This window comes from Ipomoea triloba, chromosome 10, assembly GCF_003576645.1.
Source record: "Ipomoea triloba cultivar NCNSP0323 chromosome 10, ASM357664v1".
Classification (NCBI taxonomy): Eukaryota; Viridiplantae; Streptophyta; class Magnoliopsida; order Solanales; family Convolvulaceae; genus Ipomoea; species Ipomoea triloba.
The window spans coordinates 26,572,522-26,590,526 of NC_044925.1; the positions used below are offsets into that span (position 1 = coordinate 26,572,522).

General features: G+C 38.1%; 4 protein-coding genes across 5 annotated transcripts; 2 read left to right on the plus strand and 2 right to left on the minus strand.

The window, feature by feature from the left end:
- The first annotated feature begins 4,001 nt into the window (after positions 1-4,001).
- On the plus strand, positions 4,002-5,340 carry LOC116033569 (probable F-box protein At4g22030). Its single transcript, XM_031276319.1, has one exon. It carries the CDS (start codon positions 4,009-4,011, stop codon positions 5,233-5,235), a length of 1,227 nt encoding a protein of 408 aa, XP_031132179.1. The 5' UTR covers positions 4,002-4,008; the 3' UTR covers positions 5,236-5,340.
- Positions 5,341-5,945: 605 nt separating this feature from the next.
- LOC116031455 (B-cell receptor-associated protein 31-like) lies at positions 5,946-7,872 on the plus strand. Its single transcript, XM_031273672.1, has 2 exons — positions 5,946-6,342; positions 7,340-7,872. Exons 1-2 carry the CDS (start codon positions 6,054-6,056, stop codon positions 7,720-7,722), a joined length of 672 nt encoding a protein of 223 aa, XP_031129532.1. The 5' UTR covers positions 5,946-6,053; the 3' UTR covers positions 7,723-7,872.
- Positions 7,873-8,230: 358 nt separating this feature from the next.
- LOC116031712 (aspartic proteinase-like) lies at positions 8,231-12,784 on the minus strand. Of its 2 annotated transcripts, none has more exons than XM_031273987.1 (14): positions 12,376-12,784; positions 11,204-11,566; positions 10,805-10,865; positions 10,609-10,703; positions 10,418-10,530; positions 10,108-10,276; positions 9,984-10,023; positions 9,810-9,874; positions 9,556-9,669; positions 9,366-9,430; positions 9,066-9,219; positions 8,878-8,997; positions 8,569-8,657; positions 8,231-8,486 (listed from the first exon to the last, which is right to left on the minus strand). In XM_031273987.1, exons 2-14 carry the CDS (start codon positions 11,558-11,560, stop codon positions 8,402-8,404), a joined length of 1,527 nt encoding a protein of 508 aa, XP_031129847.1. In that variant the 5' UTR covers positions 11,561-11,566; positions 12,376-12,784; the 3' UTR covers positions 8,231-8,401. The 2 variants fall into 2 exon arrangements, with proteins under 2 accessions (XP_031129847.1, XP_031129849.1); XM_031273989.1 differs by lacking the exon at positions 12,376-12,784 and adding an exon at positions 12,297-12,311.
- Positions 12,785-15,019: 2,235 nt separating this feature from the next.
- On the minus strand, positions 15,020-17,759 carry LOC116032572 (probable WRKY transcription factor 31). Its single transcript, XM_031275205.1, has 6 exons — positions 17,358-17,759; positions 17,150-17,248; positions 16,903-17,073; positions 16,343-16,684; positions 16,138-16,251; positions 15,020-16,033 (listed from the first exon to the last, which is right to left on the minus strand). The coding sequence occupies exons 1-6, from the start codon at positions 17,661-17,663 to the stop codon at positions 15,344-15,346; spliced, it is 1,722 nt and encodes a 573-aa protein (XP_031131065.1). The 5' UTR covers positions 17,664-17,759; the 3' UTR covers positions 15,020-15,343.
- Positions 17,760-18,005: the final 246 nt, after the last annotated feature.

Here is an 18,005-nt window from a genome sequence, read left to right on the forward strand (position 1 = left end):
ATAAGCAATGCTGCCAAGGGCTTCAAAAATCAAGCAATTCAAACTCTTTTCTCTCGATCTCAACTTGCATACAAATGCATGTTAGTAAAGATCAGAGAACCCAACCACCACTACTGGCTGGAAATTTATGCATTATTTCTATCCTCTCCACAGTCTACTATACCATTTGTTTTCATAAATAAAAATAAAAGTTATTTTACAATTAATCGTTTGTTTAAACACACTTGATTAATTCTGTCACACATAATCTTTAATTATAATATGATTTATAAATCTCTCTTTCAGTCTTTTGTAATTTAAGAACTATTAGATATAATAAAACTTACCTAATGTACACTTTTAGTACTCCCTCACCACCCAAAAAGAAAGCACTACAACATGTCTCTTGCTACTACTATAATGATAACGATTAACAAATATATTAACCATTTTGTCACTTTATGTGTATTATTGAGTATTCTTGATTCCTTTTTCTACATGCATAAACTCACAAGCCACACCGCCGCGGGAGGAAAAATCTTATACAATAGTGCTGATTAAGAGGGAATTATCAATAATTAAACTCTTATTATGAAAATTATATTTTATTTACTAGACCACATTTTTGGTACTTCTTGCCTCTTCTTAATGAGTGCATGTACTTTGTGATAACGGGAAAATCTATATGAAAAAAAATGTTTTAAAAATCATGTTTAGATGGAGGAACTTTAGTACGTCAAGTTTGATCAAGCTTTTGACTTAGTAAGTAGTAACCATAAGGTTTGGCAACCAAGTAGATTTATCCATGTAATCCTTTGCTAACTACGTCACAAAGAAGGAAGAGTTTACCCAATACACACCATCTAATAGTGACGGTAAATTTCCCTTGTCACTCAAAAAAAATCATATGTTTGGATCTCAATTGTCAAATCGTAAGTCTTGTGCAAGAAAACCCTAACAAGTTCTTATTCAATTTTAGCCAAATTAATTTTTTGAGTTATGTCATGTGTAAGACATAGTGATGAATAGTCTCCACTAGATAACCACTAAGATTACAAATAATATTGAATAAATTTATCCATACACACTATGGTCTAATTTTTCACAACAGCGCAATCTTCATCATCTTAGCACCTCAATAACATAATTTGATGTCTCTCACGTAAGTCTTGGATGAAGAGTAATATAATACTCCGTAATTAACATGGAATCATTAAGACAACATTTAGCAATGTAATTCCCTTTCAGAATGCCTTCATGCATCATCAATTTATAGCAAATACTTAGATGCCAATTCTCTTAATCAATTGCAAATTATTCTCCTTAAAACAATGGGTATCACTCATTTAAAAAATAATGCCTTGAAGACTTCATCTTATAACATATTCAGTTAGAGTATGTTGCTCACTCCGTGTTAATTACGTACCGACCCAGGCACAACATCCACCAATTGTTATAACATGACCATCGTCCATATTGTATTGTAAACCCTGATACAAAAACTTTGTACCTACCTTCAGTTAACACATTTTGTACCTACAGTTAACAGCTGTATATGTAAACAAACTTGATAATTGCTGACATATAATATGATAGCTTCAAGTACAAAAACTGTCAGATGCAGATACAGAATATGTCAATTACAAAATTGACAAATACAGAAGGTGAATGCTATTTTTAGACCAGGATCTACAATGCAAGGTAAACCGCAGGCCATGGTATAATTTGTCCAACATCGACGCAGACTGTAGTACAGAGCTAGAAAATAGCCTAATAATACTAACCAAGTTAATTTTAACAAATAATATACTAATATGCCAATAAATATAAATAAACATGTGTATCATTTGTACATTTACATTAATTTATGCAGAATAAAGTTGAAACGTGATCGCGTTCAATGTGTTTGAATTGATATTAGTCCGCATTGTATATGGGTGTTGTCAATATCCTATACAAGAATTTTCATATGTTTCAGTAACCGCGGCGTTCAAAATATAATGCCGGCCGCTCCTGAATGTGAACATCACTCTGTTCAACCCCTATTGCCTGCGTTTCAAGCTAAGCCTCTTCATGCTATACGTACGTAGTGCCGCTTTAGTTGGCTTTCTACGGACTATAATTTTTTTTTTTCATGATAAGTGTGCTAGTTTAGTTGTTGGTTTATATTATTCAAAGCTACCATTTATTATATGATTGATAAAATTATATAGTGTACTGTTTTACCAATGATATAACATACATAAGAAAAATATAATTTCATCGAGTAGAAATTATATTGTTTAACATACACTAATTTTGTCTCTCAAATATATCTCATATTTTCTTATCAACTTAATGTTTTGATCCCATTGAAGTACTATATTGCCAACCATTCTTGATGTAGTGATTAAACAGACCTTTTACTTACCAGTTACCATCAACAACTTTCCATATTTGCACCTCGACACACAAAAGAGAGCTTCTATGCTATACAATCCAACATTCTTCTAAAATACTTTTGTATATATAATGGTGCAAAAATATGAAAAATTAGTGATTTTCATTCAAATATTTATATATAATAGTAATTTCAGTTCTTCAATTAATCAATTACTTTGTATATTATTGACTTAAACATTATTGACCTTTTACCTTTACGGTAGATGGGGGCCAATAGAAACTACTAAACTCTGTTGCGTTTGTATTACATGTGTAAAACCTATTGATCAATACACATATAAAATTATAATTTATAATTTTAAACTATTAAACTCGAAATAAAATTTATTAAAATTGCCATCACCTCATGACAAAGTAAAAGATGAATAGTATTCACATCAATAATTGAAATATTGAAATCATTATTTTGTATTTTATAGGGGATGAATACGTTATTTGATAGACCGAGTCATGAATAGTGTGGAGGAGTAAGACCGGTACATTGCCTTGGGTTGGCCGTTTCAATATATTTTCATTAGCCATTGGGTACCCTATTTTGAAAGTCAACAAGTAGACCAATTAAATAAGCCAAGTGAAAAGAAAAAAAGAAAAAAAAAGAAGCAAAGTGAATTGACTTTTTTTTTTTTTTTCGATTAGATAAAAATTCGTTGTTATTATCTAAGGATATGCACTAGTTAAAATGTGTTTATGTGTAATAATCTATAGATCAAGAGGTAAATCACACTAATAAAGATGTGTTTGAAAATCCGAAAAATAAAAATTATTTTTTGAGTTTCCAGTGTTTGGATGCAATTGAAAAATCCAGTCATCGAAAAACATTTTTCGTTGATTAGAAAAAATCTAGTCATTTTGGCAGAGAATGACTTCCGCCAAAATTTAACGGAAGTCATTTTTCGCCACACGCAGAACAAGGTTTTCGGCGGAAACCATAAGCCTGCCCTTGTTTTCGTCGGAAACCAATTGTTTTAATTTTAATAAATAAAATTATATTTAATAATGTTATAAATGTTTTTATATTTTAAATAAAATAATAAAATGTTTAATTATATAATTCTACGTTTTAATTTTAATAAATAAAATTATATTTAATAATGTTATAAATGTTTTTATATTTTAAATAAAATAATAAAATGTTTAATTATATAATTCTACTCATTTTCTAAAAAATGAACCAAACACACAGAGACAGTTTTCTGCTCTGCAACCAAACACATGAAAAAGAATGCTTTTAAATAAATAATGACTCATTTTCATAAAACATTTTTTAGAATTCATTTTATTGCTTTCTACAAAACTTTGTTATACCATAGGATTGATTAAAAATGTGTCAGATAAAAATTATACACATTTTCTTATAAAATTATGCACTACTCACTCACTGGATGTTATTTTGGGACAAAAAGTGAAATAGACTTAATCAGACATGTACTGATTCAATACGGTTGAATAGTTCAAGTTCTACGTTTAATGTTTGGTCAAGTCCTAAATTCCCTACTCAATAATCTCTATAAGTATATGGCATCCAATTACCCAAGATTCTCACGACCACAACGAAAACAACAGACCAATCTTAAAATCTCCAAAAACATGTCTGCCCTTCAAGCTTCAACCTTATGGACTTCATCATCAGCAACGGCGGCGCCGGCGGCCTCGACTTCCCGGAGAATGACAATAAACGCCGCCTTGAATTTCCCGAAAATCCATAAAACCAATCTCTCCCTCTCCCTTCCCATCCTCCAAACAAGAAGATTCATAGAGGAAATCCAGTTCAAAACCTCGGACCCGGCCGAGAAGAATCCAGAAGATCCATTGGTCGTCGCTAAGCTTCACGCGCTCATGGAGGCGGTGGCGGATAGGGCGGAGATGCACAGCAACGTTTGCGAGCAGAGAAATAACTGGAACAGCCTCCTATTAACCTCCGTCAACGGCCTCATTCTCGCCGCCGCTACTATGGCCGGAATCGCAGCCGTCGGCGGCGGCGCGTCGTTACACGCTCTTAAACTGTCGTCCACTTTGCTTTACGTATCCGCGACGGGGATTTTGGCGGTTATGAACAAAATTCAGCCGTCACAGCTCGCCGAGGAGCAGCGGAACGCGGCGAGGCTGTTCAGGAATCTCCATAGCCAAATCCGAACAACCTTATCCACCGGCAACGCCCAAAACGACGACGTTTCGGAAGCCATGCAGAGAGTTTTAGCGCTTGATAAAGCCTACCCTCTACCCCTCCTCGGCGCCATGCTCGAGAAGTTCCCAGCCGCCGTTGAGCCAGCCGTGTGGTGGCCAAAACAGCCGCGCCGACAGCGAACCGAAATTGGCGGGAATAATAACGATTGGAATCGGGAATTAGAGGAAGACATGAGAGAAGTAATGAAAGTGATGAAGAAAAAAGACAGAGAAGACTATTTACGGCTTGGAAACAAAGCTTTAAAACTGAACAAAATTCTCGCGATCTCAGGCCCGGTACTAACCGGCTTAGCCGCCATTGGAGCGTTATTAGCGGGGCCCTCCGCCGCCGTTGTAGGAGTCGGCGCCGGAGCATTGGCCGCCGTGGTTAACACGTTACAGCACGGCGGACAAGTGGGGATGGTGTTCGAGATGTACCGCAGCAATGCGGGTTTCTTTAAGATGGTTCAAGACTCCATTGATTCGAACCTTGAAGAAGAAGATTTGCAGAGAAGAGAAAACGGGCAATTGTTTGAAATGAAGGTGGCATTGAAGCTGGGAAGGAGTCTGTCGGAGCTCAAAGATCTTGCTGCCAAATCACGATCGCTGCAGAATGAAGAGATTGACGAATTCGCAAGCAAGCTTTTCTGAGATATATATATTATCACATTCAATTCATTCATTCATTCATTCTTTAATTTGTACAAATGATGGAGATCATAACCCTATTAATTGTAAAAATTGAATTTATTATAACTAATGATTTTTTCAGCATTATTGACTCCGTTAACTATTCGTTTATAACTACTTTCTTAACCTACATAAGCACAAAGAGTTAATATTGGCTCCACATACTTGAACCCAACCCCTTAGCTTCAATCTCCTTGGTTATGAGCACTGAACTTCTATAGAGGGGTATCGAGACTACCCTTGTATAAAGTTCTTTCAATCTTTGCTTGTACTACACTTAAATTGTCTCGTGTTGTTTTAGGGCTAAGATTCTAAATTGGCTTGTGGTTGCCTTTATAGTAATGTAAGTATCAAAACATAAAGATATGGGGGTTCGATTTCAACCACGGACATTATTGAGAGTTTGGTTTGGGTTACCATTGAACTCTTTCTGCGTTGAAATGTATAGTACAGCTTAGTATTGAATGTCGAAACTAGATTAATTAACTTAATTTACTTTCTCATAGGTCTAGGAGTTAACTCATAAGATTTAGAATATGGTCAGGGGTTAATCCGAGAAAGAAAAAAAAAAAAACCAGTGTCTGCAATTTTGGCAAACAACAGGGACTTAAGAGCAAATACGAGAAATTCCAAAGATGTACATCTCTACAACTACTTCCCTCGTCTTCTTCTCTTCTCCTTCCTAATTTCCAAACTGAGCTCTCAACACTTCTCCACTTCTTCAATCACTCCCCTGCTATCCTCAAATCTCAGCCGTTCAATAATTGCAGTTGCGAAGCATGATTCAGCTGCTCTTCCCTCTAATATTCGGCGAGATGGCTCTGATCGTCATCTTCGTCTTCAAAACTCCGCTTCGCAAGCTGGTGATATTGGGCCTTGACAGAGTCAAACGCGGCCGCGGCCCTATCGTCCTTAAGACCGTCGCCGGAACCGTCTTCGTCGTCATGCTCTCCACCATCTACAATGTGATTTCGATTCGCAACCGGTGGATCGAGGACGAGGGCGGCGATATAACCCCCACCGATCAGATTCTATTGGCTCAACATCTTCTCGAAGCTTCTCTCATGGGTAAATTCGTCCTTTTCGCTTTCGGTTTATACTTATCCCTCCTTAGCTGTAATGAGATGCTGGATCATGAATGATTGCTTCAATTTTATTTAGGATCATTGAAATTTGAGTGGATTTATAGAATCATAGGTTGATTAGGAATTGAAGTTCGTAAGTTTTTTACTGCAGAAACTAAGTCAGTATACTTGCTTGAATGTTACAGTACATTATAGTGCCTGAAAATTTATGATTGTGTTAAGCTTTGAATTAAGTGACATGAAAATCGAGCTAGTGATAGCTGCAACTGAATCTAGCTAAACCTAAACATAAATGATTCAGATCAACTTGAGTTGATTCACACTATATCTGAGCTCTGATTTGCTTGGAGCTCTAAAGGAAAATGTGTTAGTGCGAGCCAAGTTTCCATTTAAGGAACTAACTCAAGTCTTCCTATTTTCATTGCTGAGTTCAAATATGTGCATTTCTGTAATCAGATGATTTCTCTAGTTCTAATTTATTACCTTTTATCAGTTTGAAAATTGACCATTTGTATGAATTTAGTATGTTGGATCAATTAACATAACAGTTGTAACTTGTATTAAACCACAGAATCACATAAAAAAGCCTTAGCTCTATCATGATCACTGTTTGCACTAAGGAAACGAGTGACTTGACAGAATAGGCTTTTCATTGTTCTGCAAATCATTTGTTTAATCAGCATTGATGGATATATACAGCTATACAAGTCCTTAGTTATGAATATTTAAGGTCAGTAGAGGTGAATTACACGATTGTGGGATTTGATTCCTGTTAAGTCTGTGCATTTATCTGATAGTGCCCACTTGCTGTTCTGCATTTCCATAGTATCATTTACTCCTTGTCAGGGTGTAGGTCTCCACTTAAGTATGATTCATTCATATTGGTTTACTTGTCTAACTAGATTCCAGGCTCTGCTCTTTCATATTATTGGCTGCTATTCCCATTTGTGTCTGAATCATGTTGATGAATTGATCTGCAGGATTCTCGCTCTTCCTTGGACTAATGATTGATAGGCTTCACCATTATATCAGAGAGCTTCGCATGAGAAGGAAGACGATGGAAGCAGTGAAAAAGCAAAACCGGGCCATTGAGGAAGGGAAGGCTGGGATCTCGGAGGAGATCAAATCCCTCGAGGGACAGGCAAGTTCACTGCGAGAGAGGATTAAGCAGCTGGAGTCGGATGTGGAGGAGAAGAGCAAGGAAGTGAGCAGCTCTGAAGCCAACGCGATTGCCCTGAAAAAGCAATCGGAAGGATTTCTCCTCGAATATGACCGGTTACTGGAAGAAAATCAACACCTGAGAAGTCAGTTACAGTCACTGGATAGAAAGTTGTCACATTCAGATAGCAAGAAGGTTTCCTAAGGATTAAGTGACCAATACAATGCCTGTTGTGGTGTCCAGTTTTTACCCCTCAGAGATGAGGTTTGTGACAAAGTCGCTGTTCTAATGTTTATGTCATTTGCACATTCCTTTTTACTGCTCGTTTATACAGATTCTAAAAGTTCGGATTCAGAAAATGGTAATAGAAAGAAAACCTCTAAAATACACTTATCTATGGTTAAAAAAAGGCTAACAATTCTGTCGAATTTTGCCTTTGTGGGAAAATAAGGTTAACACTAGTAATAAAAAATGGTGTCATCAAAATTAGAGTCGACAAGAGAGCTCTGAATGGGGACAATGGTTTCTAAATTTCAACATGAACCAATAATTTAAAAGAAATCAGAATATTCTTAAATTGAAAAAAGAAACATAACTGAGCTCAGCAGGAGAAAGACAAGACAGGAAAGAGATTCCCATTTTCTTGTTTTATTAAATAATTAAATAATTTTCTGGAGATTTGGTCCGTTGTGTCCCCTTATTAGAAGTTATAAGAGTAGGAAAGAGATTAACCTTGAGTTATTATAATTCTAAGTACTCAGTAATAGTCACACCATTAAAAGAAACATTTTCACAGTGATGGTTTAAAGTTAGAGGTTTACAGGGATGATCTACTTGGACAAAGTCATACTTAGACACTGAAATTGAAAGGTGATGTGGGCAATTAGGCAGCTTCAGCGAATCCGACCTGCAGGTTGCCATAATCAAACACCGTGTGATACCGCCCCATGAAAACATCTCCCAAGATCCTGCATCAAAGGAGTTTCGTTTCAGCAGTTGCCAACCACAATTCAAGAGGATTCAATTTCACAGATACGATAATAGCATTACCAGAGAGGTCCGCGAGGAGGAGGGATATCCAAGGCTGTAAACCCACTTATGCATTGTGCAGCACGCCCAACGCCCACCTTGAGTATGTACTGGTCATGAAACAAGCAATGACCAAAGTTTAGTATGCAAGTAGAGGAAACCCGCTAGTTCTTTCTCGGCTATAGTTGTGATCCATTGTTGTATCATTGCATAATGATGTTTAGGAACTGCTCCTAGTTCTTGTTCTAGGTTACTAGGTATAGCACCATGTCTATTGTCTAATATGCACACTACAATGATTATATAATGGATGTATTGTCGGGACCATACCTCATCAGGGGAGAGTTCGAAGAGTTTATTGCCAATTGTGAAGGAAACGCTAGGCATTGAAGAAAGGCTTCCACAATCGACAGCTGATTCACCCAATGGGCTTGGCAGCCGGTCACAAAACTGCAGTTTTATATGAACATCAGAAGGGAGCCGATGATCACAACTAGCCTACTGCAGAAAATATTTACCTCGTTGGCATAAGACAGTATGCGGTCTTGAGTATGATTCTGACTAAGAAGGTGTTGCATCCAAAAGACAGCCATTTCACAAGTCTCACACTCGGAATCACGTATCCCAGCTGATCTGCCTTCTTTTTCATCTATTACACTCTCGATGCCCATACTATAAAGAAATGATGAAGTTATTAATGTAATGAATTCACGTTTATATTCACCAAAACAGAAAGCATCAAGAGGAGAGAGGCTCTCCAGTTTCTGCATCACTGCAAACCCCCATGTAAGAAAGGAGTGAGGGTTCTTATATCTAACCTTACACCATGACTTCCATCGAAAGTGCATAACCCAATTTTTGAGCATATTTTCTTTGGACTTTCCTGCAAAAATAGAAAATACTTGGACTATATGGTGAGGCAAATAGTGTTTCAAACTAGAATGCACCATAGGCCATGATCACTAGACAAAGTGTGAAATATGTTGTTGAAGTACCATTAAGGCATACCTCTGTTAAGAGCAAATCAACAATTCTCTGCCCGTAATTTTCAACAAAAGCTTTGCATTCTTGGCTAACTACGCCAGAGGCTCCAATGGCATGATTGATCATGGTAATCACGGCCTGAACTTCATGCACAGATGAAAATGGAAAGACAAACGAGGATCAAAGAAATTATAAGCAGATCATATTGAAATGCGACTATAACAAGCACATTTGCACCAGTATCTCCAAAATGCTAGAACTGACGCCACAACACATACCGTTGGGCCAGCTAAGAGAGAAGTTCCAGAATCTGCTATCGCAGCACATCCATGGCCACAGTACCCTACACAAGAAAGGACATAATTGCAAAGCAAATATATCTTTATCAGATAAGAAGCCTATTCAATAACAGTTTATTGCGTCAACTAGCTAGTAGAGTGGAAGTAGCATACCTGTGGGTTTACCATCGATGAGAACATCACCCATATCAAACTGCCAACAACATAATCAAAATTTAGACAACATTTGCAGAACATAAACGCGGTGAAATACCAAACAGATATGAGATGCCTCCACCTGCCAATAACCTTTCTGTGTTACTGGAACATAGGTGTGTTTCCCTTTGTAGTGGTTGGGATCAACCCCGCCAAATACGATTTCTCCCCCGTCTTCCTCTTCTGCATTCCGGTTGAGCCAAAATGAGAAGACAGGCTCATTAACTAGACCTTGATCAACCATGTTGTACCTGGTATATGGGAAGTGTCAGAACAAGTAATTAAATGAAAAAAGATACTAAAATTCAAACCTATAACAATATATAAATCCCAGAATGTATTTTTCTAGGATAAGGTGAATGTAGTTGAATTTTAAAGGAAAACTTTCATACCAAACTGGAACAGCATTTCCAACTGAAATCTCCTGGAAGCCAAGACCCAATATACCATCAAACTTGGCAACCAAAAATGTCAGACTTGGCTCTCTGGTTGCCTCAATAAAGTCCTGCCATACACAAATACCATTAGATTTCAAATGCCAACCCATAACATTGTAGAAACCAAAGCAAAGACCCAAATTCACCTGATGTTTTACGATGAGATCACCAACTTGAACATTATCATTACTGAAGAAGCCAGATATTGCTCCAGACCCATATTGAATTGCAGCAGCCGTTCCTGATAAGCATATGGCACAAAGTTCCATGAAAAGTTGCAGAACATTATTCTTATTTCACAGACTAAGCAAGATTTCTAATGGCAAAGGACAAAAAACAAACCATTTCTCTTGTAAGTATTTGAACGACTTGACTTATATCTGGAATGGAAGTAACAGGCAAGCTGCAAACAAGCACAAAGCATTGAAAAATTAAAGCTCCCAACCACTTCATGAAAATTTTTCAGGGCCCCTACCTGATGGTGGGTAAACCCGGGGTGAATTGATCAGCTCAAACCAACAAGAAGGCCAATAGGCCACTCCGGCTAAAAGTGGAACTTGGTTTTCTAACTGGTAACCGTTACCAAGTCAACCAGAACTTGGTTTTCTAACTGGTAACCGTTACCAAGTCAACCAGAACTTAGTTTTCTAACTAGTAACCGTTACCAAGTCAACAGTATGACCAATGGGTTGGTCCCACTACAGTCATATTGGCATATTGCAATGATGTTGAGAGATTTACCGAGAACAAGCACTTAGATGATGGCACCCATAAGTTGGAACTTCCGGTGTCAAAGATCACAGAAATTTTTTGAGGAGGAGATCCAATCCCAATCTCCCCAAAGTACTGAGCATTGAGATAGTTCTTTAGTGCTACAATATCATCACCCCCAGAACCCCCAATTCCACCATGGAAGTTATACTTTCTAATAGATGATGCTCTCATTGACTCTCCCCTCTTGGAAGCAAGAAGGTTCTCCTGATCAAGTTTCATCTTTTTGAGTGAAATCCTAACCAGTCCACCATTTGATGCGCAGAAGGATAGAGGAAATAGAAGAGTCCAAAGGAAAAGGGTGACAAGTAAAGCTTTCACTCCCATCTTGACCTGTACCAGTCCATACATTATGCATAAGCAACCAGTAAAGCACATACAAATGCAACATTAACAGTAAAAACAACATTTCTTTTCCACACATTATTAGATTCTCCAGCACACATACAGATTCAAAGGCTCAAGAAAATGTTACTATGAATTATTTTGTATGTGATCTGCAACCCTCCCCCCAATGCACATACACACACACACACACATACATACATACATAGACTAGTGATCAAATAATTAGTATATGAGTCCGTCTGAACAGATTTGTGACATAAATAAGCATATGAGTCCGTATGAACAAATCTGTGACATTGAATGCTTGAGATGAATGACTTAGATTTCAGCAACTGTGAAACACGAACTGGAGTGCACAGTTGCAAAGTTGTATAGTTGGTCAAATTAAGCCATTGATCTCAATTATATTTGTCCAAACGAACTCACAGGAAATGTTAGACTCATGGGAATATTGGCATATATATATATATATATATACACACACACACACACACATATAATAAACCCATTCCAAACGGTTCTACCGCACATGCGGCGATTTACATCATGCAACAACACAAACGAAGATGCAGAAAGGCAATAAATCATAAGCATAATCTCTGTTCACTTAATCACCCATTCAGAACCTTCAAAATTTCAAAATATTCCCAAAAACTCAGCTAAACCAACCCAAAAGCAAAGTTATATCCGAGACATATCAAAATCTAACCAAAACCTCTGGTTTTTCCGACGGAATCTGATCAGAATACGGTGAAGAATCAATCAAATTAATTGAAATCAAAATAATTACTCACCTAATTGGAGGAGAAGATACCGAGGATTATGAGAAAATATGGAGAAGAGTGTGAGCCTGTAAACGTGGTCTATAGAGGAGGTAAAAGGGGAACGAACTTTGAGCTAACTGTACATAGGACACTTTTAGCCGTTGGATCTGATGGGAGCTTTCGATGTGGGCCGTTGATGGCGGATAGGAGTCTTAATCATTAGAGATTCGGGTGTGGCCCCACTGGAGGAACATTCGATAAGAGATATGATAGTGAATCTCAGCCGTTGGTGTTTGATCGACGGTGAAAAGATAAGCGAAAGGAGGGGCGGGGTCAAGGGAATAAATTATATCGGTGGATTGAGGTCAAGGAAATGGGGGATGAGAGGTGGCAGCTGCATGGGAAATAGTACACGTGTCCGTATTCCGGCTTAGCAGGGACACGTGCTGCCTCCTCCACTTCTGCCTCTTTGCATGATGTTCCAAATATGCTGTTTTTTTTGTTTTTTTTTTTTAATTTAAAAACTACAATGAAGTAAAATCATGTTAATCTAATTTTAAGATAGAGAATACTATTTATTTTTATTCTAAAAAAAACTATTTATTTTTTCACTTAAAATCAACATTTTTTTTTAATTTATAAGATAAAAATAACTTATCATCTCTTTTTCATATTAAAAAGTAGTAGTTTTTATGGAAAATTACAATTTTTGTTCTTAAGTTATAGGTAATTGTAAAATTCGTCCATAAGTGTTGTTGTGTTTGTCATACCCACTTTTCGTCTTAAGTTATCAAATGTTGCACTTTCCATCCCTATACTAATAAATCATTAGGAACAAAATATATTCTCTCACTCTCTCGGTCTCTCCCATCCTCATTTGTGTTGATATTTATAAGAGGGAACTCAAAATCAAAGGCTATCACTTTAAAATAGTTTTTATTGCCGCAAAAAGATGATTGATGAGTGAATAAAATATAATTCTTATATCAGAAAATTGCAAGTTACTTGCCACGTAAAATTTTCTTAGTGTGATTTACCTCTTATGTTTTATTAGATTTTATATGTGGTATTAAAATGGACCATTATCCCATCTTTAACCCTACTAGTTGTTATCGTTTTAGTAGAATGTGTTACAAAAAAAAAATTGTGGTTTAAGCTATGACAACGAAAATCATCGAATCTTAATTTTTTTTATTTGATTGTGAGTTAAGTATCTTGAAATTAACTCTAGTCTTTGTTTAGATCATCATCAAGATTCAAACAATCGGTCTCAAAGATAAATTTTTTTGTTTCTAAAAAGACTTTTTAACCGAGAGCTCCTCTTTACAAATCAAGGCATCTTCTGAAAATGGATCTTTAAAAATTGAGAAGCCCACTCGAAGTAGCTACAAAAAAAAGGCCCCTATTAGTTAGTATTCACAACACCTGATGGATATATCGAGTCACAACGAACCAGAAAACAAGTAAGACCCGAACCAGAAAACAAGTAAGGCCGGGGTGTAACAATTGATCAAGCAAGGCACGATAGACCTGGCAACAAAACTCAACAAGGAACAAGGGCTGGCCATCGAGATTGACCTTGACCTAGTATCACAAGCCACCCTATTTAGTGGGCTTATTAGGAAGATTAGCTTATATAAGTAGCTTACTCTGCTTTGCCAAGCTAGGGAAAATGCATGGGTACAGTCTCACTAGGAAGATTAGCTGACTCTGCACGCCTCCACCGAGATTTGAACCCATTTCCTTTCATGTGAGAGTGTATACTGGGTGTCATTAGACCACAAGATTTTTTACTACAAAATATATACATAATTCATAAAAAGTTATATTATAAAATTTTTGTATGATGAATTCGATCAAAAATAATAAAATATTCCTTTTTAAGATGAAAACACATGGAAAAATGTTGCACACTTGCACCAAATCACATGGAAGAACGTGTAAAACGTATCGTACAAAGGATGAGGTACGGTGCGACCCCCCAAAGTCAAACCTTCACATTATTTTATCATTCCATCTCTTTACTACGCATTTCCTCTTCATTTCTTTTCTCTTTTCTCTCTCTCTCTTTAAAAGAAAATATTAATTCCTCCAATTCAATTATTATTATTATTATTTTCTACAAACGGCTATATGACGTTGCAGATGACAATAAATGGTTGAGGAATCAAAGGAAACTGCAAGGAAGTGGCATGACGGTCCAAGTTTTGAAATATATCCAAAATTATAGTCATTGGTCTTTACGTGTCAAAGAAGATGGCCGGATTTTTTGACTGCTTCAATCCACATTTTCATATCCTTTGATTATTCCTTTCGTCACCTTCTTGGATTTTGCTTCTTTGTTTCCTTGTGTTTCTTTGATTTAACAAAAATCCCATAATAATCACTATTTGAAAGTATATTTTAAATTTAAATAAAATTTATGCTGTAATTTTACCATAAATAAATTAACTTGCATTATTTATAACTGGCCAGTTCTTTATTTTTTAATCAATTTACATTATTTATTTTTAATTATTTTTAGTATATTTGAGGGACTTAAAGGTCTCAAGATTAATAGATTTTTCTCCAAATTATGCCTCTAGCATTTTTAATTTCATAGTATTACATGTATTTATAGAAAACGAACTTATCTTTTTTTAGTACATTAAACAAAATGCAGAAACTCGACGTGTTGATAAAGTATGGTTGAATTGACGAGAAGGAGAATATTTTGGTGTTTTTTGCACAACAGGGAGACGGTATAGAATAATTACATGAAATGTTTTTACTTTTGTGTATGTATAGTTACCCAAAACTAAAGAACAGGTAATTATTCTAACAAAAAACAGTGTACAAAAGAATGAAAATATCTTAGTGCATGTAGTCCTAATTCCCCCAAGTGACAGAAAATTTGAAAAAAAAAAAAAAAAAAAAAAAAAGAGTAATGTAAAGAAAATGTTGATAATTGATCTATACCCCCAAGAAAGACTTTTTAGAACAAATGAAACAATGAATTTTAGTTCCCCGGGAAACTGCTAGTCTTGTTGGTGTTGCTAGTGGCGGCGGCGGCGGCGGCGGCATTAGTGGCGTTATTCGGCTGGGAGCCACCGCCCATGATGGAGGAGATGGCGGCGGCGAGGGCGGCGGTGAAGTTGGGGTCGGAGGTGATGGCGGCCGTGGCGGCGCTGAGCGTGTCGGCGAACAAGGGGTGTTGCGGCGGCGGTGGCTGCACGCGCGGCTGTTGAGCCAACTGCGCCGCCTGAGCCGCGGCTGCGCCGATGTCCTGATGGGAAACATGCAGGCCGGAGAACTTTGACTGATTATACAAACCTTGACCGAAAACTTGGGGGAGCTGAGGGTAATTTTGGGGAATTTGAGGGGCTCCCGCGAAAGGGGGTTGGAATTGAGTTGGGGGTCTTTGGTAATTAGGCAAAGAATTGGGGGTTTGAGTGAGGTCAAGGGTAACGGTTGGAAAAGGCGCCGAAGCTGAAATAGTTGCCATGCTAGAAGAACAAGGCAGAATTGCCCTTGCAAGAAAGTTAGTATTCATCATCCCGTCGGCGCTCGGCATGGCGCCGGAAAGTAGCATGTTCGCCGCCGCCGAGGTCGTCGACGCCATCGCCATGGCGGCCGGCGGCAGCGGGTGGTTGTGCGTCCCTTCGTAAGTCGTGATCAAAATCGTCCTATCCTCCGCACACCTTTGCACCTATAATAATCCCAACAATATTATATCAGCACGTGTTTTATCTCAACTAAAAATATAAACTAACTATTAGACAGTACATTTACATGGCAAACAATAAAACATACTTGTTTTCGAACCGGACACCCAACCGCCATGGTGCACCGATAATAAGCCCGTGGGCACGGGTTTCCTTTTGCCATTTTCTGTCCATATTTCCGCCATTGACATCCATCACTAATCTGTAAAAATTAAAAATTTATCCATCATCAGTGTTAAACATATATAATATATAAATATAAATGTGCAATCCAACTATAACGCTATACTGACCATGGGAGCTTCGGATCGGGCCCGAACGGAGACACGGGCTTTCCTCATGGTAGCCTCGGCAGCTTGATCAACAGGCTTGGAAGAATTCAGCTTTGGGAGTTTATTAGGAGCCCAGCTTTCTGAATCTGGACTGTCTTCCCTGGCAATCCCTTTATGCCTCGACAATTCGGTGTTGTTCCTCGGAGAACCCGCAGACAGTGTTCTCTCCTCCGACGAAGTATGAGACTGTGACGGCTCATCCGCCGCCGCACCGCCGGCGGCGGGAACCAACTCCAGGAACTGTCTCGGAATAGTGGTTTCTTCTTTCTCAGGCTTCTTTTCCTCGGATTTTCTGTCAACAATCTAGATCATCGTACCAAGATATATCATTAATAAGCATCAATCTCGATGTAAACTAAACAAAACTTTTTGTGTCAAAATTCGGACAAAATAATGAAAGGGTAAATCAGATCAATTACTGTAAAAAATACCCACAAAAAATAAAATTTTTATCTGTCAGGACTGGATTATGTGTCCTTGTCTAGAATCAATCCTAATAACCAACTGATTATATTACGTACCTCACGATCTTGTGTGCTTCCTATTCTGGAACTTTGCTGATTCTGCGATTGCATTAGATTCTCGAGATGCTGCTTTAAAGCGCTGTAGTTGGTGGAAACCTGCGACAGCATCCCTCGCAATCTCTGATTCTCGGCGTTCATCTTTTCCAGCTCCACTTGCAACACTGACAGCTGCAGAAACATACGATTCAATAAAGTATCCTAGGACGAACTGTTCAAAGGTTTTACGATTGTTTTAATTTCTTACATCGTTCTTGGCTCGTCGCTCCTCCATATCCGATGAAACACTGTCGTCCACCGTGGATTGATCACTCCCGGCGTTAGCAATCACAAGTTGCAGTCCAGTCTGGGAATAAGTTACCGGAAATGTTAGAATTCAGAAAAAGCTTCGATTTTTACCGGTTTTTCAACTACCCAGAAATGAAATTGAAACGAGAATGGAATGAAATGATTACATTTACGTTCAAATCGGATTTGGTGACGGGTTCGCCGTGCAAGGTTATCTCTTTCTTGACGACGATATCCGCCGCCGCAGCCTGCGGCGGCGGCGGCGGCAGTTTCTTGTCGGAGAAGAAGTCAACTTCGTTGGGCGGCCCACGTTTCTCGGCGGCGGGGTTGATCGGAATCATACCGCCACTACCGCCGGCGTTGATCGGATTCAAGCGCGGGCTAAGATTAAACCCGAAAACCGGCTTGTTCGTGAAGAACCCAGCAGAGCGCTGATCAGGATTTTCGAGGGTCAAACCCCAACCTTTGTCCATAAATCAAAGAATTCAAGAAAATATCACAGAAAAAATCCTAAATTTTATTTTTAGTTCCTTTCTCTCTCTAGGATGGTGAAAAATAGTTTGAAGAGGCTAAGAAGCGTTTTACAGGACAAGGGAGGGGAGGTATAAGAAGGCGAGGGGGGAAAAGGAAATGACGTCAGGCGGTGCGTCAGGATTGGTGACAGGTGGCGGTGGGCCCCGGTGGCGGGAGGAGAGTCAAGACTGTGTTTGACTGGTTCCCAGGGAGAAGGGAAAGAAATCCACCGGCCCGAACGGTGCGGCGCGTCCCACGTGACGGAAATTGGAAAATGAATGAATGTATGGGCGGATAAGTCA

What these genes read in the sequence shown, in the direction of transcription:
- LOC116033569 (XM_031276319.1), top strand. Translation starts at nt 4,009, where the DNA reads ATGTCTGCCCTTCAAGCTTCAACCTTATGGACTTCATCATCAGCAACG.
- LOC116031455 (XM_031273672.1), top strand. Translation starts at nt 6,054, where the DNA reads ATGATTCAGCTGCTCTTCCCTCTAATATTCGGCGAGATGGCTCTGATC. An exon ending in TCTCGAAGCTTCTCTCATGG is followed by an intron (nt 6,343 to 7,339) that starts GTAAATTCGTCC and finishes ATTGATCTGCAG; the next exon opens with GATTCTCGCTCTTCCTTGGA.
- LOC116031712 (XM_031273987.1), bottom strand. Translation starts at nt 11,560, where the DNA reads ATGGGAGTGAAAGCTTTACTTGTCACCCTTTTCCTTTGGACTCTTCTA. An exon ending in CATCGATGGTAAACCCACAG is followed by an intron (nt 9,875 to 9,983) that starts GTATGCTACTTC and finishes TTTCTTGTGTAG; the next exon opens with GGTACTGTGGCCATGGATGT. An exon ending in GATGGAAGTCATGGTGTAAG is followed by an intron (nt 9,220 to 9,365) that starts GTTAGATATAAG and finishes ATTTCTTTATAG; the next exon opens with TATGGGCATCGAGAGTGTAA.
- LOC116032572 (XM_031275205.1), bottom strand. Translation starts at nt 17,663, where the DNA reads ATGGACAAAGGTTGGGGTTTGACCCTCGAAAATCCTGATCAGCGCTCT. An exon ending in GAAGCACACAAGATCGTGAG is followed by an intron (nt 16,685 to 16,902) that starts GTACGTAATATA and finishes ACGATGATCTAG; the next exon opens with ATTGTTGACAGAAAATCCGA. An exon ending in GGTGTCCGGTTCGAAAACAA is followed by an intron (nt 16,034 to 16,137) that starts GTATGTTTTATT and finishes GGATTATTATAG; the next exon opens with GTGCAAAGGTGTGCGGAGGA.